This window comes from Komagataella phaffii, chromosome 2 (assembly GCF_000027005.1).
Source record: "Komagataella phaffii GS115 chromosome 2, complete sequence".
Classification (NCBI taxonomy): Eukaryota; Fungi; Ascomycota; class Pichiomycetes; order Pichiales; family Pichiaceae; genus Komagataella; species Komagataella phaffii.
In genome coordinates, this window is record NC_012964.1 from 1,612,083 (window position 1) to 1,637,833 (window position 25,751).

Here is a 25,751-nt window from a genome sequence, read left to right on the forward strand (position 1 = left end):
GGCTTTATAAAAGCCCTTTTTGTTGCTATTGGCTGTTTAACATAGTTACGTGTTTACGCCCAATTGCCTCGGGTATCCCCGATCTCACTGTAATTAGTGCTTCTGCTTTTTTCGTCTTTTCGACTTCCTTCAATCGTTACATTCCCTTCATCGTCATCGTCTTCATCGTCTTCATCGTCTTCATCGTCTTCATCGTCTTCATCGTCTTCATCGTCTTCATCGTCTTCATCCTCTTCCGCCTGCTCCTCCTCTTCTTCTTCATCATCATCACCATCATCTCGATCATAATCACCGTCATCATCATCATTTCCACTATTTTCATTGGAGCTGCTTGCACTATAATCTTCAACGCTATCGCTGCTGAAAAATTCATCCAAAGTTTTAATCTTTAACGACTTTGACGATTGTAATTTGTTTTGACGACTGAACTGAGGTTGACCGGAACCAACTGTAAAAGAATTATGGCTCTCCAATGCAGGTTCATTCGTGTTGGATTTATTATACTCGTTTGATAGCCAGCTGGTGTTCTGCGAGTAATTCTTGATGTCAAGATCAAGACTACGCTTTTCCGTAAATCGGGCTAACTCGTTTGCGGACAAGACATTCCATTCAACCATTTTAAGATAGTCCAGTATCAATTTGGATATCAACCTTTCACACTTCTTGGTGCTTATCTTTGGTGGCTTTTTGAAAACTTGGAAAACTAATACTCCGATCTCGATTCTTCGTAGCTTCCGGGTCAAGGAGATATGTTGCGTTTCAATGAGCCGCTCTAAATTCACAATTTTCACACTGTTTTCCTCATCAATAACTAAGTTTGGTAATAAAGAGCTTATAAATCGTGCCCTGTCTCTAATATCCACCGATTTGTCATACTTGCAGTAGTTCAAAACTAGATTAAAGCACTTGAATAGAGGAGAATTGAAACTGAAATCGGAGTTGTTGTTGTTGCTGGTTTTAAAGTTGTAAATATCCTTTGCCAATAATTTTGCTGCCAGGTACAAAATGTTCAGTTTAACTTCAGGACCCTCAGAGGGAAAATTTTGAAGCATGATCCTTAAAATATCAACAATAAAACTAGTGTCAACATGAGGATTGGACAGATTAGCAAATTCTCCCAGAAGCCAGATAATGGATCCCTTTGTTGGCCCCTCAACCTTATGCTCAATTAGTTTGGCGACAAGAATTCCAAGGGTCCTCTCATTAGAAATCAAGTTTTCCTGGATGAATAGTCTAATTCCATTGAAATATTCCGGTAAAAGAGAAGGTTGTATACACTGGTCAAGCTTACTCAAATACCAACTCAAAATGGTAGATATTTGGCTCTCAAACAGGTGTGGGCTACTGTAGAGTTCATTGACAAGTTTCAGAATCTCAACTTTCGATTCATCCTCAACATAGCTGGACTCATGTAGATAGTACTTTAACTCGTTAAAAATAGGTCCAAAAGTGTCAGCATTCAGAAGTTGCACCAAAATCGCTACTTTTAGATGAATAGTTCGGCTATCATCACTGGGAAGAACAAAAAATTCTTTAATATGGGAAGAGAACAAGCTGGGCTCGTACATTGTGAAAACTAAAATTAGCTGCAGAACATAGGGTTTCAGGCCTGATGGCTCAACTAACGAAACCATGTTTAATAGCATCGCATCTATCTTGTACGTCTTTATAGTTGTAGCACATGAGAGACACAAAAAACTTTTAGCCACAGAAAAAAGAACACATGAGTCTAATGAATGAATTAAATTTTTTTGGGCATCTAAGAAGAGAATTAAATCTGGGTCATAATGCACATCAGTGGATGAATCCACATTTGAACATTTATGTGGATAGCAGTCAAAATATATTTTCTCATTATCATCCAAGACTACATGAGTCTTTTGGAGAAATTTTCGGCTGTAAATTGTCAGTAGTTGAATAGCTAAGGATTGGGCAACTGGTTCCAAAGCTGTTAAATTGGAACAAATATGCCTGAAGACTTTATGTAGCAGTTTGTATCCATGAGGAAATAGCTCATGAAACGCTATCAAAGCTGTACCAATGACCATGGGATCGGAATCGGCTAAAAGTTTACTCAAAAATGTGTAGAGCTGTGTTGTGATCGAGTCGTTATCTGCTTCTTGTATCACATGCTCGTCATCCTCCGCCTGATACAGACTAGAACCGTTTAAAACATGGCATTTCCTGATCGCAATGGCTGAGGAAGCTCTTACAAGAGCACTGACATCAACAATTGTTTTTTTCAAACTTAGTATCAAAATAGGAACAATCGCTTTTATTTGTACCCCACCCAAAACCCGTATCGCAAGACTTCGAATCACTGGATCTCTATCAGCCAGGGACTTTTGGATAGCATTGATTGAAAGAAGGGCAATATCAGGTTGCTTATGGTTGTATCGAAGCAAAAAGATAAATACAAGCTTCTTTATTGTCAAGTTTGGAGAGTTGATTCCTTTCAGTACGTGGGGAAAGTATACTAACACTTCGTCATCCCGAACAGACTCGGTAGACATCAGTTTCATGATGTACTTGAGCGCAATGAGCTTACTCCCTTCACGTGTAGAATTTAATTTGTGGATGATCTCTTCAGTCGAAAGTGGCTTTTGATCGATACCAGCGTCAACAAATGAGGTATTAAATGCGGAGAGGCTATTTGCATTCAATATCTCTTTTAGAGCAGATGAATCAAAATTACCACTATTTCCAGCTGATTGACGAAGAACCTGACTCAGGCCTTTGGCTGATTCCAAAAGTGAGCTGAAGTTCTTTGATAAATCTGACATACGGATGAATGTACTGTTAAATCGCAGTCAAAGTTCATGGGCGAGCAAGCGCGCCATTAGAAGGTGCGAAAAGGAAGGCTGTCAATGAGCCTTGACTAACTAAATCCATTAAAACCGTTGTTTTGAATGTTTTATATACTGACCTAGAATACGTTGCTTTCTAAGCAAAAGGGTTGATACAACGAACAGTCAGACAAGGCAATGCCATACCAATCTCAGCTCTCAATAGAACAGGGACAGAGTGAAGCTCTCGGATCTCCTGAATATTATTTTCTTCCTCTGTTCGGGTGATACAAGCCTCGAGATATGGGGCTAGAGGATTGTCATCATTTCCACGATAAGAGTCAGAAACCGAATCCTCCTCTGTACCATAAGCTGAAAAACTGGTGACTGGGAATGTAAAAGATCCATTGTGGGGGTCCAACGAAGATTTCTTACTATCTTCATTACTACTGATAATCATTTTCTTGGATTGATTCCTAGCCGCATCTGCAGTTGAAGAACGGTAGCTATTTTTAATTGAAGCTCTGTAAGAAAGGGGTTCATTTTCATCTTCGGGGATAAACGTGGCAGAATCCACGCCCTTTTCCCAGTAAAGCTCCAATACACGTTTGTCCTTATCGAATTCTGCCTTTATTAGAGGTAGTTGGTCCCCATGAACCCGTTTCTCTATGCCAAACTCTGGTAAGAATACATCGAAAGCACTCTCATATACCTGGACAACTATCCCCATGCTCAGGATCTGTCCGCTTTCTTCACTCATGGATTTTATTGTTTGGGAAAGCAACAAGTGAATTGCTTGCTCTTGAGCAGCTTTTGCACAGTCTTTTTTGAAATTACAGTAGTCAGCATTCATCTTTAAGTAATGTGGATCTAGGTCCTTCGCAAAAGGATGCTGTGATCCAACTAAATTAGGATCACATTCTTTGGCCAAAGCAAATTTCAGTTGCCTATGAACTATAAGGTCTGAGTATCTTCTGGAAGGTGCTGTAAAATGTGTATACAAAGGCAAATTATGCAAATAATGAGAGTAGTTTTCAGGGTCAGTTTTCCCGGCAATAAAGTACTTACCTCTTGGCATACACTTGTGAAGAATTGTTTCCGCCACTTTACGTGTGTTTTCATCCTTAATCTGTAGCAGAGAATCTTGAAGAGTTCCTCCATCAGTGGTATTCAATTTTATGGATAGATTATTGACCTTTTTGACATAAGTTTCCAACTTTTGGAGGGTAGGATGCGGCTGCCTTCTCAAAAAAGCCACTTCTCCAAGCAAACTGAAAATTCTATGCGCAACAACAGAATTAACTTTATGAAAGATTTCATTGATCATAGCTTCCGCAGGAATTGGATCATAAATATTGAGTGATAATTTCACTCGTTCGTCGTCTAGCTGGTCCATTAACGTCAAAACCGGTCCATTCTCCAAAATAGGGTCATGTAATCTTTTCCGTCTAAACTCACGAGCAATGAAGTAAAAAGTCTTGATGTAATCAGTAGTTGCATTTGCACTAGTAGTCTCGTCGTTCAGTATCAGATCTATAGCAGAGTAAGAAATTAGTTGTTTAGGTATCACAACTGAAGGACCAATCCAAACATCATCCACTTCAAAAGTCAAAGTATTAATCTTGAATACAACCGAAATAGCCAGATTCTTTGAGTTTTCTTTCATTGAAATTGCATCATTAACAATTTTAGGGTATAGGTGAGTTTCTCTTTGTGGTAAAAAAACTGAATGAGACCTCTTCTTAGCTTTCTTATCCAAGTTGGAGCCAGGTTTAACGTAGTGTGATATGTCAGAAATATGAATTCCAAATTCTATTGTCGTATCTTCAAGCCTCTTGACATGCAAAGCATGATCATAACAAGCACCAGTTGGAGATGCAGCGATTATGTATTGATCTTCAAAAATCTTTCTTGACTCCTCAAGGTTAACGGTAGATGTGATGTCTGATATAAACTCATCCGGATTGTCATATTCATCACAAAGAAAATTATTATCTCGCAAAATAGCATCAACTTCCGTATTATCATCATTCATATTACCCAACTCAGATATGAGTGTACCAAAGGGATGCAGAGATGTGATAGGCCATCTTTTGATAGATGCAACAAACAGCTTCTCAACGTAACTATCGTGATTATCAACAAAGTCCTTCGGCGCCTGTTCTGTAGGTATGGCTATTAAAGGAACCTTCTTGTCCGTTGGCTTGAACCAAACTATCTTTGGCTTCACATTAATGTCCTTGTTAAGATTAGAAGCCTGAGAGGGCCTCAAGAGACCAAGTGTACCCGAAAATAACTGACCGGGAATACGATCAATAACGGCAACAACATGGCCAGCATAAAGAGGTTTATATTCATCATTGATTTCCTCTTCCTCAACAAGTAGTAAAGATTGACCCTCAACTTCTAAATCGTCATTCTTCTTTTGTGTTGGTCTTTGCTTAAGAGAGCCTCTTCTTTGTAAGCCATTATCCAAAACTTGGTAATCACCAGTCTCATTGGACACTGAAGAATAACTATTGGTAGAAGCATCGTTGTGGATATCAGCATTATTGGAGTTGCGACTTCTTGGTCTGTCCTTTCTCCTTTTCTTTTCTTCCTTTTCCCGCTTCGCATTCCAGACTTCGTCAACCGCGAGTAACTCAACAGCCACCAAATCACCCTCCAGTGCTCTGTTACGATCCTTTGAACCACAAATAAAAATATCAGCGTCCAATAGTCCATCCGTAGACACATAAGCATCAGATCGGTTTTTCTTATTAACACGGAGAATTCCGGCAACCAGCCTTCCCTCATTTAAAAGATCGGGTAAAGATGCCTGGGTCAAGTAGGGTGCAAACAAAGATTTTCTATTTCCACCATTATTAACATTAGTAAAGTTCGTAATTGAAGAAATGGAGTTACTGTTGAGGGAGGATTTAGAACGGTGACCGGGAAAAAATGCTTGAGGATCAGAAGAAAGCGAGCTGGTACTAGTGTGCTTCCGCCAGGAGCTGTTGTTGCTTCCAGAATGGCGTCTGCTGTGTGAAGGAGAAGAATCATATGCAAAGGATGGAACTGGAGGGCTTAAGTTGGTCTTATCTCGAGGTGGGAACTGAAAAGAGTGTTGCGGAGAACGAGATCTTTCACATGAAGGAACAGCGGATTTAGATCTCGTATGAGATGGTTTTCTCTCAACGGTATCCTGAGGCTTCAAAGTGGGGGAAGCTGGGAATTTGAAAGCCGGTGCGGGAGTAGCCGTAGAGGATGAGATTGACAACTTTGAAGGTGATCTCTGTTGTTGAGCAATAGCCGCTTGTTTTTTCGCCTCGTCAAGTCCTAAGGAGTGTCTCCTGGAGTGTCCAAGCGTTCTAGAATTGGAGGGGCTTCTTCTATGGTTATAATCCTGATTGCTGCTACTTGAAGGAGGATATCCATGAGTCACGGCAGAGTTGCTCTTGGGTTTTTGAGGGGATAAATATTGCTGTTGTTGCTGTTGCAATATTTGTTGTTGTTGATGTTGAACAGCTTCCAATTGACACTGAAGGTTGAACTGTTCGACTGTTGGGGTTGTTAGTACGAGAAGCTAAGCCTAAAACAAGAAAATAAGTGAACACATGTGATGATCACAAATTTTCAGTGTAAAAAGAATAATAACTTACCCATAAGCGAAGTCAACTCACTTGGGGATCGTCTATGCGCAATGTGCAATATTTTCGGCTTGTTGCCTTTAGTAGCAGTTGTGGTTATCACCTTGTTGGATTGAACTCCAGAATCGTTCGACTCAGCGGTAGTTATAATTGACGGCATTTCGGCTTCGTTAGAACGGGAGTTAGAGGAGGAGCTCATATTGGCGTTAATCAATTATCAAGGTGGTTAGGTGAATCTTGAAAGGATCAGATGGCAAAAAAGCAACAACGGAAAAAAAAGTCTCAAAGGTGGTGTAGTAAGAAGCAATAAATGAATTCAAGCGGTAAAATCAAAAAAGTGAAAGTCACAAAAGATCAACTCGTCTTACCTTCTCTTAGAAAGACCAGCAACTTTTAACTATCAACCTTATAAGGAAGGAAGGCGAAGATCCTGATTTAATCGAATGGACCATTACTGTGTTGTCGCGCACACGACCTAAATACTACCTAAACAGGGGAATAGTAAGGACCGGGTTCAGTTGACTACTGTTTGCTTGTGAGTTGAGCAAGTTTATTATACGAGGAGGGTGTAGCTTAAAAACATTAATTGCAGATGCTTTGAAAACGGTTGAAAGAGGCCATGTTCAGTTTTTTTTTTCTTTGAATACTGTTATGGGAACCTCGTGTTAGAATGATCTTTGGCATTGCTCATTGTCACATAGTTACAGTGACCGTGAAAATTGATATTTGTTCCTCTAGAGGTTCGACTTCTTAGAATGTTAATCCTCGTTCAGTGTTTTCAGAGGTTAAAAAGAGAATTAAGGAAGGGCAAGATTGTTGGAACATTGGTAGTTACAGCTGCTAACAACTGCTAACGAACATCGTAAGTGAGGCAGGTCTTGCTCCATATGGGGTCGATTGCCGAAGAGAGAAGGTATATACATTTATCTATCTACTACTGCTTCAATTGGACTCGACGTATTTGTTGACATATGATAAGACATCTAAAACGCAACGACAAGCTTTTTTCTTTTTTGTATTGACAAAATGGGTCTTACTTATTTTTCAAGTTCGGTCGTTTATCTAGTAAAGTTTTAGCTTCGTTGATCTTGGTAGCTAAAAATGGAGAGCCTCCTTTATCTGGATGGTTTAGCAACATTATACGGCGGTGACTCTCTTTCAGTTTGGGTCTAGTCAGTGTACTCTCCCTAAGATTCAAAATTCTCAAAGCCTCTTTGTCGTCCATTTTACGTTGGAATCCGCCTTTGAAAAAACTCTTGCCTCCAACTCCGGGCTGCTTTGACTTGAAAATACCTGCAATGACATACGTAAATGCCAGTCCACCAAGGGTGCATATTACTGGATGTTGAGCGACGTAATCAGAAGCTGTATTGAAGTAATATTCACTGTCTTTACGTTTGCTTCCTGAGTTAGCTTCTAATGGATTTACTAGTGTTTGATTAGACATCCTAGGTCCTTATAAGAAGAAAGATAAAAACTAATGAGTGCGGAAAGATTGAAATTTCGTGGAGCAAAAGTTATCGAAATGTAGACAAACGACGAAAGCCATAACATTGCACGGAATTTACTACCTCCATAAATCTAACTACATTCTTCATTGACTTCCAGAAACCAGCAGCTTGTTTTTACGGCAAAGAGAACAAGTGTAGTGTTTGTTTTTAACACCTACAAAGTGAACAATACTTGGCGGACTCACTTTCCTACTTTGTCAGTTCATGTCACCGCAAGATGCTGGTTGGTCAAAAGAAAAAAAAAAAACTACGAAAGATCGATCCGGGTAACCTCATCATGAAAAATTTAACATAGAAAGAGGTAGAAATTTTATCAACTACCATCTTCCAGAATACAACAACGCTATGAGAATTTATAGTTGTCATTTCTGCTCATCACCTGTCTATCCTGGACATGGAATAATGTTTGTGCGTAATGATGCTAAGGAGTTTCGGTTTTGTCGTTCGAAGTGCCACAAGTTGTTCAAGCAACGTCGAAATCCAAGAAAACTCAAATGGACCAAAGCCTTTAGAAAAGCTGCTGGTAAAGAATTGGCGGTGGACTCTACTCTCACATTTGCAACAAAAAGGAATATTCCAGTTAGATACAATAGGGAATTGGTCGCAACAACGCTGAAGGCAATGGCTAGGATTGAACAGATCAGACAGAAAAGAGAACGAGCATTCTACAAGAACAGAATGAAAGGAAACAAAGACAAAGAGTTATCACTGGATAGGAAACTTGTAGAGAATAATGCGGTACTTCTTAGAATGAGAGAAGTTGAACTTCGTACGAAGGAGGAAAAGCGTGTCCAAAAACTGCAAAAGGCGCAGAATGCACAAGATGAAATGGACATCTCTACGGACTCTGAAGCGGAATTTAGTGAGCAAGAGGAGTCAAGTGAAGAGGAGGGAGCTCAAAAAATAGTCTTGACCAACAAGAAAAAGCTCAGACAAAAGGCATGACCCTTTTTCCTGACGGTGTGTATAGCAAAATTTTTAGGATATGTATCACTTATAGATTTATAGGTTGATTTGATGGTGTCTCAGTTGGCTCTGACCTTGCCGTTAAAGGAAGCTTTTTGAAAACTCCAACGAAACCTCCGCCTGAGATCTTTGTGCCTACTCTGGGCCTACAAACAACCCCTTCTTTGTTGGTATTCCGAATGTCTGAAACTCGAACGTCCCATTCTCTTAGAGACCCACCTGAAGTACAAGGCTCAAATTCAATACATCTGGAGAAAGCTAGTTTGATTGACCTATCATGGTGAACCGTTTGTACTGCGTTCAATATTTGAGTGACAGAGGGGCAAAAAATAATCAAGGCATGGTCGACTTTTAGATGGATCGACAAGTCTTTAAATTGGGCCTCTGGATCAGGCATATCTAGAAATATGCCACTAAGAAAACTTGAGGAATGGTCATAGACAGGGTCATTATTCTTCGAACTATTCTTGATCCATTCTTTTGTTGAAGGTGACTGCAGCCAATGGATGGGAGAATCTGCCAAGCAAAATTGAACATCATCCTCATACATTCCTCTTTGATAATTTTTGAGGTTTTTTTGCCCTGTAGCTAAATGATTCGGGTTCTTATCAATACTATGGAGAACCGCTCCTAGTAGCCGTGAAGACCCTAGCCCGTTCAAATTCTTGTAACAGTTTCCCAGAATGGATGGATTTGGCAATTGCCAACGTAAGCGATCCATGACCCGTTCCACACTCCAAGAACTGGAGAGGTTCGTCCTTCAAACAGTACTCTCCATTTTGTTTTCTTTCCAATTCGGGGTAATCCACATTTAAATCGGCGAGTTGAACAATTGTAGCTGCGTTAAAAGGATAGATTGGTTGAGCATCCCGTTTTGTAAGGTTGACGTATTCTTCCAAACTAGGCTTATAGCACATGAATTTAAATTGACCTTTTGAAGTCTCAAAAACTTTGCATCGACTACGCGTTCCAATTATGTCATCATGGGAAATGCTTCCACTCTTGACTCCCTGAAAGTTCCCTGGTTTCAAGGGTTTCGACAACCACACCTTATCTGGACGCGTAACTTGTCGCAATATTGCAATATCTCCTACTTGAAAAACGGAGTACTTACGAGCAAACATGCGAAGGTGCGAAGAACGCTTTAAAGGTCCAAGGATAGTGATTGATGCATTGTAAATCGAAGCATCCGGAGAAGAACTGAGGTAATGGTTATCGCGCACTTTATCTGGAAGTACTGAAGTATTAGTATTATTCATCACTTCACTACCAAGTCTTATCATATGCATAAACTAAACAACAATAGTAAAATCTGAAATCACCTATTTCATCCGAGAATGTCACAAATCATCACGGATATAAACCAACTAGAATTGCTATCAGCTTCACCTCGTTTTCCGACGAGAGTTCGGATAATAGCAGTCATCACCAGATATACAACGAACGGTCTTCTCTATTTCCACCCAGCTTTTAAAACGGAAGAACAGGAAGTCTTCGTTAAAATTGATACCCCAACATTAGCTGCCCTTCCCCACGAATGTGTAAGGAAAGGCACCTACGTTAATATCGATGCATACTACAAAGGCGATCAAAAGGAACTACAGTGTATTGCCGTTGAACCGCTACTGGATCCACAGACGCTTAATGAAATTAACACTGTTCAGATTCTAAATCATATTTCTTCCTTGAACGAACTGTCATTCGTGATATGACTTCAGATACATTGAGTAACAAACGTTAGGGTGGTGTTGCGAAAAACTGTTCCCAAATGAACTCTGAGGGAACTTGTGAGATCATCTTATACATCGCTCCGGAATCTGCCTGGTCCTGACATTCCGTATAAAACGTCTCACTATCGAGGGCAAGCACGTCTTCAGGTGTCCCTGGAAATGATAAGAATGCAACTGGAGATGAGTCTTTTTTGTTCAAACAATCGATTGGTGTTGCACAATTTTCAGTTTTGGGCTCCAGATTCTGTGAAGCGAAATTTGAAGACAAACTACTTGAGGAGGCTTCATACAGGTGCTGAAAAAATCTATTGAGGTCAATTTCATCAGTAAACCATTCGAATTGCGACGACTGAAACTGTGGAATTAGTCCTGAGTTCAAACGATCATAAAAGGTATTAGATATGCGCGGAGCTCCCTCCCATATTTTCAGTTCGTCAAGCACAGATGTTCCTTGTTGCATTTTCATTATATGTTTAGTAAATCGTAGCCGTATGGCTGCAGCCGTCAGAATCTCAAAAATTTTGAGGCATGGAAGAGCCGCATCACAACTTGCACGCAACGAGTTAAGAATATGGGCACAGTCTTGTGAAATTTGTTGGATTTCCTCCAGGGAAGTTTTGGAACATACTTCTGACGAATGATATAGGGCGTATAAGAAAGATACACCGCCCATGAATAAGTTGTGCACCCCGGCCCATGTATAGTTAATTGTCCTACTATCAAGAAGTTCCTTATAGCATTCAATGATTCCTCTTGATGATTTAAATATTTGAAAGTAATCATTTACAGCAAACTTTGAGTTCAACATCGAGAAGCCATATAACGCTAGCATAGTATGATGGTAGTTAAGGGTGAAAAAGACAACCTTGAAGTCGCAGTTCATTCTTCGTTGAGTCTTGGGCACGATCTTTTTCCAATTTTCTAACCTCGTATGAACATCATCTTTCCATTCTTGCAAAGTGGGAAACTTTCTAGGAAGTTCTGCTTTATAATACAAGATTTCTTGAATCTCCGCTTGCAGTTTTCTTACTTGAATGATGGCCAGCGAGACGGATTTGTAACTGGAAAGTCCGCTGGCACTCTTAGAATACTCTTCAACTGAAGATTCTTGTACAATCAATGCATCGTCGAGCTCAGAGAAAAGTTCAGTTGAAATGCTGGATTCAGGGATACCAAATGGCCTTCCCAAATAAAAGCATATCTGTCTATCCAGCGAGTATACGCACCAGAAAAGCCGTCGTCTCATGTCCATGGTGAAGACATCAAATTCATCGTTTTTCAAGTAGTTTTCGTTATGTAGACCAAGTTCAGATGACAGTCGAAGAGCGCTTCCTAACACATACCATACACCCGGAGTTGCAGGTCTCATTAGTGAATAAATGGTAAGCAGTAAAAGTCCTTGGAGTGATTCTAATCGATCAGAACTGCCGTAGACATGATCAATGTGAAACAGTGCACTTGTTTTAAATTTAGCAGAGGTTTCACTTTTATACTGTAAAAGATGTACTGAAGATGCAATAGCAAATACTATATTAAGAAAATATAGCGCTTTCCTAACTCTCTGGGGTGGCTGAATCGTTTCAGCCACTTCTTCGGGAGAAATTTCACCACTTGTTTCCTTTAACTTTGTTTGCAACTGCTTTTTATACTCACTATACCAAGTTTGAGTAGGAGGGATCCTGCTGTCTACAACTTTTTGATTAATTGAAGTATATTTGGAAGCAAGATTGACATTGGGAGATAGAGATCCGTATACCGGCTCAAAATATCTAATCACAAACTGTTCTCTGTGTAGTATTGGTAACTGCGAATTAGATTGTGCAAAATATATTTCGAGAAACCTTTCTGCATCTTCTTTCGTTGGCAAAAGAGTTGGATCAACTTCTGAATCCCTACGTTTTGATCCGCTGGCACAAGGGTTCATTGCTATTGAGTGGGCAGTTTCTTTTGTGTCGGATTGAAGACTTACAGCAGTTCGCATCAAACTGCCAAAAGATATTCCAGTTGTTTCTTTTATACTCCCATTGACAGCTGTGCCTGCGGTAGATGTCGGTATTTGGAGCTTAGGCACTTCCTCATTCGTAGAATTACACTGAGGTTGCTTATCATTAGAACTTGTCAATGGTTGGTCGTTTTCATTTAATCCGGAGGGTTCTTGGTTGATAGTTGTCGGTTCAATGCCGGCAGACCTTAATTGGGTTTCCAGGACTTTTACCCGCTCTTCTAAATACACGATATAGGATCTTGGAATATTTCGACCTGTGGCAGGATCGACACCGATACATTCAGCACCGAACCTGGCACATCGTCCACATTTGGGAAACTTTTGATCACACTTAGTTTTTTTTATTCGGCATCGCTTACAAGTGACTATTGTTCTAGTTACACCTAGTGGCCCAGCTGAATGCTCACTGGAATTGTTTTCATTCATTTCGGTTCTCCTTTTCCTTGACATTTCAATTTAGTTGACTTAAAGATAGGCAAATGATTGCAGTTTTAAAGAAGCAAAATCGCGCATGATAAGTCCCGATTGATTGAGAGAGCTGATTGTTTACCATACAAACATACAAACAATTAAAACAGTATTTGCTAATTACAATGACTAATCAAAGTTAGAGGGATACTTGTAGTCCTTGAGTTCGTAGAAATTCTCCTTGACATTACGAACGGAGACAAAACGAGAAAGGATATTGGCTGAGCCAGCCTTGTCGTTAGTACCACTCATTCTAGCACCACCGAACCATTGCTGACCAACAACTGCACCAGTGGACTTGTCGTTAATATAAAAGTTTCCGGCAGCATAACGAAGAGTTTCCTCTGCTTCCACAATAGCATTGCGATCGCGGGCAAAAATTGAGCCTGTCAGTCCGTACTTGGTCGAAGAATCAATCTTATGCAAAATAGCTGAGAATTCAGCTTCAGGATAAACATAAGCTGTTACTATAGGTCCAAAAAATTCTGTTTTTAAGTATTCATGATCCGCATTTGAGGTTCTTAATAGTGTTGGCTGGACAAAAAATCCGATACTGTCGCTATGCTTACCGCCAGAAACGATTTCCAATTCAGGATCAGTTACGGCGTCTTCAATCACCTTTGAGAGTTTGTCATAAGACTGCTGGTGAATGACGGGGCCCACAAACCCGTGGAAGCCGCTGGATGATGAAATGTTAGTCTGTTGGATCTGATTCATGTTGTCGCTCAATATTGCCTTGAATTGTTCCCATTTACTCTCAGGGATAAAGACTCGAGACGTGGCAGAGCATTTCTGTCCTTGATATTCGAATGATCCCCTAAGTGTTGATAAAGCTGCATGTTCAATGTTGGCACTTGGGTGAATGATATGGAAATTTTTTCCCCCAGTTTCTCCCACTAATCTTGGGAACTCCCTATAGATATCCTTATTAACATTGAAAGAAATTTTTGAGTAAAGAGATTTGAACACATTGGTCGACCCGGTGAAGTGTAGTGCAGAAAAACAAGGGTCGTCCAAAACTTCATCCGTAACTAATTTTGGTTCTCCAGGAACAAAGTTTATTACCCCCGCGGGTAGTCCTGCTTCTTCAAGCACTTCCAGAAGTACATAATTGGAAAGAATAGCTGAGGCGGAAGGCTTCCACACCACAGTATTTCCCATTAATGCTGGAGCGCCTATCAAATTGGCAGCAATGGCAGTGAAGTTGAATGGCGTTACGGCATATACAAATCCTTCCAACGGTCTATATTCAGCTCTGTTCCAAACACCTGGTGCACTTTCTAATGGTTGCTGCGAATATAATTCTGAGGCATATGTTACATTGAATTTGAAGAAATCAATTAATTCTGCCACCGCATCAATCTCAGCTTGAAATACATTTTTTCCCTGCCCCAGCATAGTAGCTGCAAGCATTTTATATCTGTACTTTGTCGATATTAGATCGGCGGCTTTCAAGAAGACTGCAGATCTTTCATGCAGAGGCATGGACATCCACTTATTCTTAGCATCCTTGGCAGCTATGATTGCACCTTGCACATCATCTTTCGTTGCTTGTCGAGTGTTTGCCAACACCTGTTTCTTGTTACTTGGATTAACCTGAGGAACAATTTCTCTGTCATATATCTTCTGACCTCCAATTACTAGAGGAACATCAATAGGTCCATTATCTGTAAGTTGAAGGATACCTTCTTTGAGATAGTCCCATTCCAGTGATCCTTTGCTGAATTCAAGGGTCGGTTCGTTCTTGATAGGTGGGGGCTTGAAACTAGCTAATTGACTGAAGTTCACAAAGTTTTTGACTCTTGATATAGAAGTAGAGCTTTGTGGACTCAACGGTAGCAGTGTTCGACGTAAGACCGAGATTCTTGCAACTGCAGGTGAGCTAAACATTGAGGAATGGATGAAAGTAGGAAAGAAGTAGAATTAAGACTAATGAATTTATAGGATATATCTCCACTCACCAACTAGTTATCGTGAGAGGTATAGTGAAGCGAGCAATCGCTTCAGTTCTCCAAAAGTCACCTCGATGTCTCTCGCTAGAACATTCCAATATCATTCTGGCGCACCGACCCACCGAACCGACAAAGCTATTCATACACGATCGCCTGGTCCCACACAGAGTAAAGTGGGGGTGAAAGTTTATCCAGGAGAATGCCAACCCGAGGAAACAAAGTGTCTTTCCAAATTTGGATCGCTAGGATACGAACACTATATATTAGAGAGGATGGTAGGAAAAACCAACCTCTTAAAAACTCTGGACTTTAAATGTTAAAAGCTAATTGAAGAAGCCATTATTTTACTGCTTTTCTCGTTTCTTGGATATAAGCCGCAAAGCCAGCTCTAATTCAACATTTTAGATTTGTTTCGGCCTATGAGGTTTCGCCCAAAGCAGGTTCAGTTCTTGATGTAAGAAAAAAGACATCAAGATTAGTTAAATTTATAGACTATGTACACTAAAACTCTATTTCTTACCTTTCTTGTTGTGTTCTTCGATCAGCTGCCTTTGCAATTGAGGCGGACATGGCTGGTATTCTTTGAACTCCATAGAGAACTCACCCTTACCTTGGGTGACTGCACGAAGAGAAGAAGCAAACCCGAAAAGTTCATTCAACGAACAATCCGCTGTCACCGTAAACTCTTCAGCTGAATTCTCAGTATCCTGAATAATGGCCTGAAGCTTGTTCAGTAAACTGATAATAGAGCCTTGAAACTCTGCAGGGGCTGTGACAGCCGTGTTCATGATTGGCTCCAGAATGACTGGGTTGCTGTTTTGGAAGGCTTGTTTAAAAGCAGCTTGGGTTGCCGTCTTGAAAGACATTTCATTAGAATCAACCACGTGTGTAGCACCGTCGTTGATTAGCATATTCACTCCTATGACCCTGTGACCAATCAAAGGTCCCTTTTCACAGGCCTCTTCGAACCCTCGGGCGCACGCTTGCAAAAACTTTTCAGAGATTCTTCCTCCAACAACCTTGGTTTCAAATACATTTCTTGGTTGTGTTTCAGCAGTCATTTCACCAATAACTCGAGCAAATTGACCAGCACCACCTGATTGTTTCTTGTGCGTGTAGTCAAATGAAGAAGATCCTTGTATAGACTCTCGATAAGACACTTGAGGCCTTCCTGTCGAGCATTCAACGTTATACTCTCTCTTCATTCTTTCCACATAAATTTCCAGGTGCAACTCACCCATACCTGATATGATAGTCTCCTTAGATTCAGAGTCAAATTTCACACGAAAAGTTGGATCCTCTTTTTGAAATCTATTCATTGCTTTGGAAAAGTTTGCTACATCTTTAGTCTTTGGCGAAATTGAAAGCGACACAACAGCATCTGGAACATACATAGAACTCATAGCGTACTTTAATGAGCCATCGGTGAAAGTGTCACCTGATGCACAGTCTATACCAAATGTGGCGCAAATTTCACCAGCACCAATAGAATCTACATCTTCCATGTCATCGGCATGCATTCGCACAAGACGAGCAACTTTAATCTTCTTTCCATCCTTCACATTGCTAATATACCCACCCTTTTTAAGTTTTCCTTGATACACACGAAGGTAGGTTAGCTGCCCATACTTTCCCTCCTCCAGTTTGAAAGCCAAGCCTACGAAAGGCTCTTTGGAAGATGGTACTAGATTCACTTTCATTTCATTGTTGGAAATATCTAAACCAGTATTCAAAACTTCAGCGGGGTTAGGCAAATAATCAACGACAGCATCCAAAACCGGCTGAATTCCCGTATTAGCCAAGGCTGAACCCATGAGAACCGGAGTGAACTTTCTTGAAATTGTTGAACGACGAATTGCATTCTTGATCTGCTCGACAGTGGGATCAACTTCCTCAATAAAACATTCAGCAATCTCATCATCTACGTCTGCCAATGTCTCAATCAATATTTTACGCTTTTCCTCTACCAAATTTTTCAACTCAGGAGGGATGTCAGACACCCTTAGAGTCTCACCTTGATTTCCTTCATTATAGAGGGCCAGGCGATCAATTATATTAACCACACCTTTCAAATCTTTTTCGTTTCCTATAGGGACTTGAATAGCTGCTGCAGGGATTTTTAGCTTTGAATTAATTTGGTCAATAGCTTTGAAAGGGTCTGCACCCATGCGATCCATTTTGTTAATAAATGTTATTCGAGGAATATCATAACGGCGCATCTGACGATCTACAGTAACAGTTTGTGATTGTACACCAGCAACAGCACATACAACCAACACTGCGCCATCAAGAACCCTCAGCGCTCTTTCAACTTCAATAGTAAAGTCAATGTGGCCAGGAGTGTCAATTAAATTAAAATGGTAGTTCTTGTCTTCTTTCTGCCAGTTGCAATAAGTTGCAGCTGACTGTATCGTAATACCTTTTTCCCTTTCCAATTCCATTGAATCCATGGTTGCACCGACTTTGTCCCTGCCTCTGACCTCATGAATCGAATTAATTCTTCCAGTATAAAACAAGACCCTCTCAGTGAAGGTAGTCTTACCAGAGTCTATATGGGCCGAAATACCAATGTTTCTCATTCGGACTAAGGACTCAGTATCTGCCGATGAGATACTCTTAGAAATTTCACTGAGAACAACACTATCTTCTTCATAAGATTTTGAAATACGACCACATGTAAAACTACGCCTGATTGGCGAATCAAACATTTTCGTAACTACACCACCATAGCTCGACACAACTCTACGAACAAACATCATAAACTAAAGTGAAAATTTTGAATAGAAATAGGACACTTGGTTCCTTAACTAGATTCGCGGGAGTAGTAGATATGATCACGTGATAGTATAAAAGAATTCTCAAGCGAGAGATATCGCGAACTCATGAAGGTCTTCGAAAGTAGTGCTTGACCCTCCACATACAATAATAACTACAGCATCATCGGGTTGCAAATTCAAGCCTAGATGGTCCAGCTTGCTGAAGTAAATTGAGGCCAAACAAGCTCCACACGCTGGTTCAACTATCACATTATGATCAAAACTAAATTTGATGCAACTTGTCACCGCCTGTTTATCAGAAACAAGAACTGATCTAATATCATAATTCTGACAATACTCAAGCGTCTTCTGAGGCACGTACTTACATGCCAATGAAGTAGCGACAGTATCAAATGTTTCCAGGTGAGTCACTTGATTCTTCTCCATAGTCTTCTGAAGAGTAGGAGCGCCTTCAGTTTCTATTCCTATTACGGGAATTGTCAATCCATTTCTTAAAAGTCCTTGAACAATTCCATTAAGGAGACCTCCTCCTCCTACACTGCATGCAACTGCTCGCAGTTTAGATATGTTTATATCTGCATCAATAATCTCATCAACAATGGTTGAATGCCCCTCCCAGATCACGGGGTTGTCAAAAGGATGGCAATACACACAATTGAAATCATCCTCTTCTTTTCGTTTGTTTAAAAGCCCTCTTAGATATAAGTCTGCCTCTTGAATGTTGTTCCCATGGAGAATTACCTTAGCTCCCGTTGCCTTGATTTTTTGCTGCATTATTTTTTTTGTATATGACTGGCATCACCACAGTACAAGGAGCGTCGTAGAGAGTACATGCGAGAGCTGTTGCATATCCTGCATTTCCACCGGAGGATGAATAAAAATGAGGGCGTTGTTCGTATCCCAGTTTCTTTGCTTCGTTGACAGAATGGTGCACTAACATACCCAGTCCTCTTGATTTGAATGAGCCTGAAGGCTGTGAGCATTCGTATTTGAGAAATACTCTACAGCCAGCCAGCCTGCTGAGTGAAACTGATTCCACTAATGGAGTTCGTAAGTAGGGGTTGATATCCGCTTGCAAGGGATGTGCGTAAGTCATTGCTTGATTTAAAGTGCTTCAAGCTTTCTTTAAGGAATCAGTAGCAAAGAGAAAAGTAATTCGAGAGATATAGCCATCTATATATACTACTTATAGCTGCTGTAGTTGGCATTTATAGGGGCAAGGCTAAATGTTCCACAACTAGTGACAGCCTCACGATATCAACAACCTTATCTAAATTGCAACGATTTATAGTTGGAATATACTTTGGTTGATCTTCAGGGACTTTCAGAATAGGCTGAGTATGTGTTCAGTCCATGTTCTGCTCTTCTGTGTGAAACATTAGCTGACTACGCTTTGAAGTTTTGGGGATTGCTTCATTATCTTGTTATCTGGTTATCAGATTTAGCTAAGTGAAGTAACAGTTCTCAAAACAATTGACTCCGTTTTTTGAGTGGAGTCAGAAGCGAGTCATTTTTGTTTCACCCACACCTGGTGAATTACTAGAAGCTAAAAGTGCTTAAGAGTTGAAAAGTTTGGTTTTTGCACAATCCATTTTCGCGCAAATTTGCGACCTGAATCTGAACTCCGAAACACCCCCACTCTCATTATTATGTCCCTCCCACCTTTCTTCGCGAAGAGGGGATGACCGCGAAGATTGGATAGAGTGTCCACTTAAATAAGTGTACAGTTCTGCAACATCTTTTTACTGAAGATACCAGAAAGTTTCCCAACCTCAACTCCCTTATAAAACCATGTACCGATTATTCAATCGATCTGTGATAAGACCTTTTGCTCAGCAAAGACGTTGCTTATCAATTCATGAGTATCGTTCTGCTGACTTGCTTCGTGCTTATGATGTACCAGTTCCTCGTGGAGGTGCTGCCGATAGCCCAGAGGAGGCATATAAAATCGCCCAGAACTTGCATTCAGATGGTCTAGTAATAAAGGCTCAAGCATTGACTGGTGGTCGTGGAAAAGGTCATTTTGATTCTGGTCTACAAGGCGGTGTCAAGTTGGTTTCGACTCCAGAAGAAGTACGTGACTTGGCAGGCCAGATGTTGCAGCACAATCTGATCACTAAACAATCCGGCGCCGCAGGTAAACTTGTTTCCGCTGTGTATGTTGTTGAACGTAAGGATGCAGTTCATGAGGCTTACTTGGCTATTCTGGTGGACAGGGTTTCTCAGAAGCCTGCAATTGTTGTTTCATCGCAGGGTGGTATGGATATAGAAGGTGTTGCTGCTAAAGATCCTAGCGCTATCAAAACTTTCCCAATTGACTTGAAAACTGGTGTCACCGATTCATTGGCGGCCGAAATTGCCTCCAACCTAGGTTTTTCTCCTGAGGCACAGGTCAATGCCCAAGATTCCATTAAGAAATTGTACCAAATCTTCATGGAGAAAGATGCTACTCAGATCGAAATTAATCCATTGTCAGAAGTCTCAGGCAATGAAGTACTTTGCATGGATGCTAAGTTTGGATTTGACGATTCCGCATTATTTAGACATTCTGATGTGGAGTCGTGGAGGGACCCCACACAGGAGGACGCTGATGAAGTGGAGGCTGGCAAATGGGGCCTTAACTTTATCAAGCTTGATGGTAATATAGGTTGTCTAGTAAATGGTGCTGGATTGGCAATGGCCACAATGGATATTATCAAACTTTATGGAGGTGAACCTGCTAACTTTTTAGATTGCGGGGGAGGTGCTACTCCAGAGTCTATTGAGAAGGCCTTTCGCTTGATCCTCACGGAAGATAAAGTCAAGGGAATTTTTGTCAACATTTTTGGCGGTATTGTTCGTTGTGATTATGTTGCGCAGGGTCTGATTGCAGCCACAAAGTCGCTCGATTTAAGTATCCCTGTTGTTGTCAGACTTAATGGTACCAATCTTTCTCAAGCTGAAAAATTGATTGAAGAGTCGGGTCTTAAACTGTATTCTTTCAAAGATTTAGATCCTGCTGCTGAGAAAATTGTTGAACTAACAAAATGAACGAGTACGACTGAACTTATAATAGAAAAGAAAGAAGAAGACCAGATTGGATATAGACGTAGAAACTAATTATGCACTGTGTTACTTTGCTTTAGTCATTGTCGTAGCGCACATATAATAACCACTAATTATATGTACAGTATCATATTGTTCTTGAAACTACATATGAGGACCCAGATTTAGGTCCGAGTTCTCTTCCGCTTTCACCTCCTCCCAGTCTTGGGCCTCTAGCTTTTCGGTAGTTTCTATCTGGGTGCTATAATAGAGAGCTCCCAAAGTGGCCAATCCTCCAAACCTGAATACCATACCCAAGCTGTCACTTTTGAAAAACTTGAAAACTAAGCTGCTTCCTAAAGAACTAATAACTTGGGGAGCGGCTACAAAAACATTATGAATGCCCAATATCACACCAGGCTCATGCTCCACCGCCTGGTATTTCTTAATAATCAACCGGTGAGGTGTGAGCTCAGTTACTTCCATTGGTTGTAAGTCAGAAGTAGCATCAAAATCCTTGATGTCTCTGATGCGTCCCAGCTCCTCACTTATCATTGCAAATGGCACCCATAACGCACATCCCCAGGGTATCCCCATAAGTCCAAACATAACAATAGCCTGGCCAGATGTTGATATGAACAAAGTCGATAGAGTACAACTCATAAATACCACATGTGATATAATCCAAATATTTGCAATTGAACATCGATGTGCAAGGTTGACTCTGAGATATTTTATCCAAGCTGGAGCATGAGATTCATGGATTTGGCTCTTTCTCATATTTTTCAGCCGCCAATCAACTAGCAAGGGCAACAATAAATCGACCAACAAAGTGATGATTCCATGGGCCAGCAAGGCTACACTGCCGCGTCTCACGCTATCGTCGAGCAGGGCTTGCCGTTCGTTAATAGGTAATTTGGCCAAGTCATCGCTTGTATAGCCCTTTTCGGAGAGAAATAGCTCCCCGACATAAGTGGTTGTATAGAAAAGCATGGGAAAATATCCTATCCAGGCAAAGAATTCAGCGACACATACCAAACGCACTTGTTTGGGAAGTCTGTTAATACTCTGAATAGTTTGTAGATAGAGAGATCGCAATACTCCAAAAAATCCTAAAGAATCAGGGTGCAAGCCCAGTCTACTAAGTCGCTCCATTCGGCGATTCCTTTCGGCTATGATTCCAACATCGATATTGGGATCTCTCTCACTCACACTAAGACACGACGCCAGCGTCGCTGCAAATAGTGTGGCAGCTGCAATAGTTGCTAGAGTCTTGAACTGAGAATTGGCACCAAAATACCGAGTAAGATCGGTGGAGCTTAGCCAAAATCCAAAAATATTGAAGAGTCCAATCATGCGAGCAGCCCAAGCATTGGCAATTTGTTGCTGGTCTGTATTTACAGAATCCACAATAAATGCTCTTGAGGAAGCTTGAATCACACTGATGCTAAAATCTAACATATACACCCCACATGCAGCAAATGGGATAGCAGCTTGTCGCAGTCGTTTCTCTGAACCTTCGCTGCCGTTTGAACCTCCAAATAGAAAGCCTGCAATTTCTACAGTATGGGATAAGAACCATAATGAAAAACATGTTGCAAGGCATCCTCCGACAATAAAAGGTTTTCGACGACCCAATGGGTTCCTACAATTATCACTGTAGATTCCAACAATTGGTTGACCAATAGTGCCACTTAGAGGTCCAGCAATCCAAATCAGGGCCAGCATTGCTTTGCTTATGCCCAGTGATAACAAGAAGGGGGTACCCTCACTAAACTCAGTTGCCCAAGACAACTGAAGAGCTCCAATTATAGAAGTAAGCACGGCAATATAAAGCTTTGATCTTTTCGGTGTTGATACCGGCACATACTGACCGACTTCCATGTCTATTATCTTATCGTATCTACTTTCTTTTTTTGAGAATGAGTTAGAATGGGGACTAAACTTTAGACCTTTTGAAGATTAGATAAGCACCTAAGTGTCCAAAAACCTAGTTTGAAATTCGTAGGGAACGACCAAATCAACAGACTTGGTGCTAAGATGTTATGTTACGCGTCTTGTAGATTTCAACTTGCACTAGCCACTCACCATTGATATCGTTGCATTGAAGATAGTATCATATGGTAGAAAATAACCAATTCTCCAAGAAACGGTCTTTCAGCTGTAATCAGACTACAACAAGAAAGCGTATACAGCAGAAACGTATATTCTCTGAGACTCATATGCGAACAGTTGCACTTTTGATGGAAGCGCAGAAACGTTTGAGCTTGCAAGCGAGCCAAAACTCAGGTGTCACTAATTCCTCACCACTTGTGGATGAGGATCATAATAATCAACAGGTTGGGGTTACTGAAATATCCGAAAATCAACACTATACTCAAAAACCGTACTGGCCCGACACTCGTCTGGGAAATAGACAGTACATTCAAGATGAATCCAAGTATTAATTTACGAGCGAGCTTGACCTACGTTGACATCCATAAGCACATCCGTTGATCTGGTATCATAATTCAATTCAATGTCAAGTAATTAATATACCCCAATCAGTAGCCCGAATAAGAATTTGTTAACGCCCCTTTTCCCAAACAGGTCGTGCGAAAAAACACCTGGCCCGAAACCTCCATACCGAGCCTCCAACTTTCATCGCCCAAACTAAAGCTATCCTATCATCAACGACCAGTACTTCTCTACGGTTATCATTAGCTTACAGCACTATGACCACTTACGAAAAAATTGTCAAGGTAAGTACACAAAATTTATAACGAGAAGAATTGGAGCCCCTGGGATTCTTTCTGTCTTACCACCATTGAAGCTTCAAAACAACTCATCTAACATCTCACTGAAGGGTGCTACGAAACTCAAGGTAGCAGCACCAAAACCCAAATATATTGAGCCCATACTTTTGGCTACTTCTAGTCGGTATGATGGAAGAAATGATGATTTGAAATCTGTTCTGTCCGCCTTGGCTGGTCGCATTCAGGATCCATCCTGGTCAGTAGTATACAAGTCGCTCATCGTATTGCATATAATGATACGAGAAGGCGAAGAAAATGTTACTTTGAAATACTTGAGCAGACATGTATCAATGTTAGAACCTCGAAAATTATCCCGAGATGGACACTATGGTGCCAGATCAATAGTACAGTATTCGAAATACCTGGCAGCTAGGGCCCGAGAGTTCTCTAAAACTCAGGTTGATTTTGTTCGGGACGAAAAATCATCCAATAGTTCCAGCAGTTCTAACTCAGAGAAAAAGGGGGGCATTTTGCGTACTCTTTCCGTCGATAAAGGTCTACTAAGAGAAGTTGAAAGTGTGCAGCGTCAAATTGAGAGTCTATTAAAATGTGAATTTGCAGAGAGTGAAGTCAACAACGACATCGTTCTGACAAGTTTCCGTATGCTGGTTTATGACCTTCTTGCACTTTACCAATGCTTGAACGAAGGAGTGATTAATATTTTGGAACATTACTTTGAAATGAGTAAAGTTGATGCTGAGAGAGCATTAGGTATCTATAAAGATTTTGTAGACCAGACGGTGGATGTGGTGAAGTATCTTAAAGTGGCAAAACATCTAGAGCATAGTACGAAGCTCCACGTTCCAACTATCAAACATGCACCAACTGAACTTGCCGGATCTTTGGAAGATTATTTGAATGATAAAGACTTTGAAATCAACCGACGCCAGTATTTGGCTGAGAAGCAAACAAAATCTAACAAGTCTCACTCCCCTGTGCGAAGGACTTCCTCAACTCTTCCCGCATCTCAACGAGGTACTGCGCAACAAACTTCTCTGAATGTTCAAACGACCGGGACCAACCCATGGGGAACCACACCGCAAGCATTTGCTTACCAACCTATACAGAATGTCCAAAGCTCTTCGCAGCAGCAGATGACAGCTGTGTTACCATATCAACTGACGTCTGTTAATGAAGAGTCATTATCGTTCTCGCAATCTCACGCCCCCACTGGCAACGCACGGCCTCCACTTCCTCCAACTACCAGTTTCTATCAACCTTCAATCCAGCCAGTATTTACTGGGGTGGGGTTTGGAGGATACACTGGTGGTAATCAAGTTGCTGTTCAGACGACTGGAAACCCTTTTTTTCAAAGCTCATCTGCCGCTAATCAGATAGGTGCACAACCGCAGAATATTGGTACGCCTGGTCAAAATCAAACTTACTTTCAGGGCGACCACTTCAATCAGCAAAGCAATCAATTTGGCAACCAACATTTAAACAATCAGGCAGTTGGGCAGTCTTATGGAAATAGTCATTCAACGAACAAGATAGGAGCAAACAATCCCCTTAAGCGAGCCAACACTAACCCCTTTGCCTTTCAGTCAACTGGTTCGCAACCTGTTGCTCTGAATAATAGTAGGTCCAATCCATTTTCAACCGTTTCTCAACCTGCAGCTAGTACAGGTAACCCATTTGCTTCCTCCTCTTCGCCACATGTCCAGCTTTCTCATCAGCCAACTGCCGGGGGTTTAGAAAAGGTACCAACTGTATCAGTTTTCCCTGAAACTAGGCAGCAGCAACAACAGTCGCAGCACCAAATGCCAAATTATGCAACTTATTCGTCTTATAATGGCCCTAGTCTCATTTGAGCGAATTAATCCAAGACCTAAACTCCAGGAATTAGACTACAAAACTTGAAACTGCTAGATATCAATCCATTAAATCATTCATTCATTGTTATAATATAGTTGTTGCTTACATACTCGCTAGGTGGTGTACTACAACTTAGCAAATCTTTTTAGACTTTCATCACTGAGAGTAATGTTAGGGTTGAATTTATCCGCATCCCGGCGACTTGCTTGCTTTTCCTCAATCTCCATTCGTTTAGCAACCAGATTTGAGAATGTTGGCCTAGCAAAAGTGGCAGATAGTATGAATGGCGTTAT

The 25,751-nt window shown here is 40.9% G+C and overlaps 12 protein-coding genes across 12 annotated transcripts; 3 read left to right on the top strand and 9 right to left on the bottom strand.

The window, feature by feature from the left end:
* Positions 1-53: 53 nt before the first annotated feature.
* Positions 54-2,783, bottom strand: PAS_chr2-2_0415 (uncharacterized protein; the record flags this gene model as incomplete). The annotated part of the gene is made up of 1 exon (XM_002491728.1): positions 54-2,783. The coding sequence occupies one exon, from the start codon at positions 2,781-2,783 to the stop codon at positions 54-56; it is 2,730 nt and encodes a 909-aa protein (XP_002491773.1).
* A 160-nt stretch (positions 2,784-2,943) lies between these two features.
* Positions 2,944-6,614, bottom strand: PAS_chr2-2_0414 (Protein with a role in maintenance of cellular integrity; the record flags this gene model as incomplete). The annotated part of the gene is made up of 2 exons (XM_002491729.1): positions 2,944-6,326; positions 6,428-6,614. The coding sequence occupies 2 exons, from the start codon at positions 6,612-6,614 to the stop codon at positions 2,944-2,946; spliced, it is 3,570 nt and encodes a 1,189-aa protein (XP_002491774.1).
* An 834-nt stretch (positions 6,615-7,448) lies between these two features.
* Positions 7,449-7,862, bottom strand: PAS_chr2-2_0413 (J-protein co-chaperone of the mitochondrial import motor; the record flags this gene model as incomplete). Its single annotated transcript, XM_002491730.1, has 1 exon — positions 7,449-7,862. One exon carries the CDS (start codon positions 7,860-7,862, stop codon positions 7,449-7,451), a length of 414 nt encoding a protein of 137 aa, XP_002491775.1.
* A 409-nt stretch (positions 7,863-8,271) lies between these two features.
* On the top strand, positions 8,272-8,871 carry PAS_chr2-2_0412 (ribosome biogenesis protein RLP24; the record flags this gene model as incomplete). The annotated part of the gene is made up of 1 exon (XM_002491731.1): positions 8,272-8,871. The coding sequence occupies one exon, from the start codon at positions 8,272-8,274 to the stop codon at positions 8,869-8,871; it is 600 nt and encodes a 199-aa protein (XP_002491776.1).
* A 49-nt stretch (positions 8,872-8,920) lies between these two features.
* On the bottom strand, positions 8,921-10,016 carry PAS_chr2-2_0497 (uncharacterized protein; the record flags this gene model as incomplete). Its single annotated transcript, XM_002491732.1, has 2 exons — positions 8,921-9,474; positions 9,518-10,016. The coding sequence occupies 2 exons, from the start codon at positions 10,014-10,016 to the stop codon at positions 8,921-8,923; spliced, it is 1,053 nt and encodes a 350-aa protein (XP_002491777.1).
* Positions 10,017-10,629: 613 nt separating this feature from the next.
* Positions 10,630-13,077, bottom strand: PAS_chr2-2_0410 (Zinc finger transcription factor containing a Zn(2)-Cys(6) binuclear cluster domain; the record flags this gene model as incomplete). Its single annotated transcript, XM_002491733.1, has 1 exon — positions 10,630-13,077. One exon carries the CDS (start codon positions 13,075-13,077, stop codon positions 10,630-10,632), a length of 2,448 nt encoding a protein of 815 aa, XP_002491778.1.
* A 147-nt stretch (positions 13,078-13,224) lies between these two features.
* On the bottom strand, positions 13,225-14,985 carry PAS_chr2-2_0496 (uncharacterized protein; the record flags this gene model as incomplete). The annotated part of the gene is made up of 1 exon (XM_002491734.1): positions 13,225-14,985. The coding sequence occupies one exon, from the start codon at positions 14,983-14,985 to the stop codon at positions 13,225-13,227; it is 1,761 nt and encodes a 586-aa protein (XP_002491779.1).
* Positions 14,986-15,556: 571 nt separating this feature from the next.
* PAS_chr2-2_0409 (Mitochondrial elongation factor involved in translational elongation) lies at positions 15,557-17,806 on the bottom strand (the record flags this gene model as incomplete). The annotated part of the gene is made up of 1 exon (XM_002491735.1): positions 15,557-17,806. One exon carries the CDS (start codon positions 17,804-17,806, stop codon positions 15,557-15,559), a length of 2,250 nt encoding a protein of 749 aa, XP_002491780.1.
* Positions 17,807-17,905: 99 nt separating this feature from the next.
* Positions 17,906-18,920, bottom strand: PAS_chr2-2_0408 (Catabolic L-serine (L-threonine) deaminase, catalyzes the degradation of L-serine and L-threonine; the record flags this gene model as incomplete). The annotated part of the gene is made up of 2 exons (XM_002491736.1): positions 17,906-18,580; positions 18,618-18,920. 2 exons carry the CDS (start codon positions 18,918-18,920, stop codon positions 17,906-17,908), a joined length of 978 nt encoding a protein of 325 aa, XP_002491781.1.
* A 695-nt stretch (positions 18,921-19,615) lies between these two features.
* On the top strand, positions 19,616-20,854 carry PAS_chr2-2_0407 (Beta subunit of succinyl-CoA ligase, which is a mitochondrial enzyme of the TCA cycle; the record flags this gene model as incomplete). The annotated part of the gene is made up of 1 exon (XM_002491737.1): positions 19,616-20,854. The coding sequence occupies one exon, from the start codon at positions 19,616-19,618 to the stop codon at positions 20,852-20,854; it is 1,239 nt and encodes a 412-aa protein (XP_002491782.1).
* Positions 20,855-21,013: 159 nt separating this feature from the next.
* On the bottom strand, positions 21,014-22,732 carry PAS_chr2-2_0406 (Hypothetical protein; the record flags this gene model as incomplete). Its single annotated transcript, XM_002491738.1, has 1 exon — positions 21,014-22,732. One exon carries the CDS (start codon positions 22,730-22,732, stop codon positions 21,014-21,016), a length of 1,719 nt encoding a protein of 572 aa, XP_002491783.1.
* Positions 22,733-23,562: 830 nt separating this feature from the next.
* Positions 23,563-25,454, top strand: PAS_chr2-2_0405 (Protein involved in clathrin cage assembly; the record flags this gene model as incomplete). The annotated part of the gene is made up of 2 exons (XM_002491739.1): positions 23,563-23,589; positions 23,694-25,454. The coding sequence occupies 2 exons, from the start codon at positions 23,563-23,565 to the stop codon at positions 25,452-25,454; spliced, it is 1,788 nt and encodes a 595-aa protein (XP_002491784.1).
* Between the last annotated feature and the right edge of the window lie 297 nt (positions 25,455-25,751).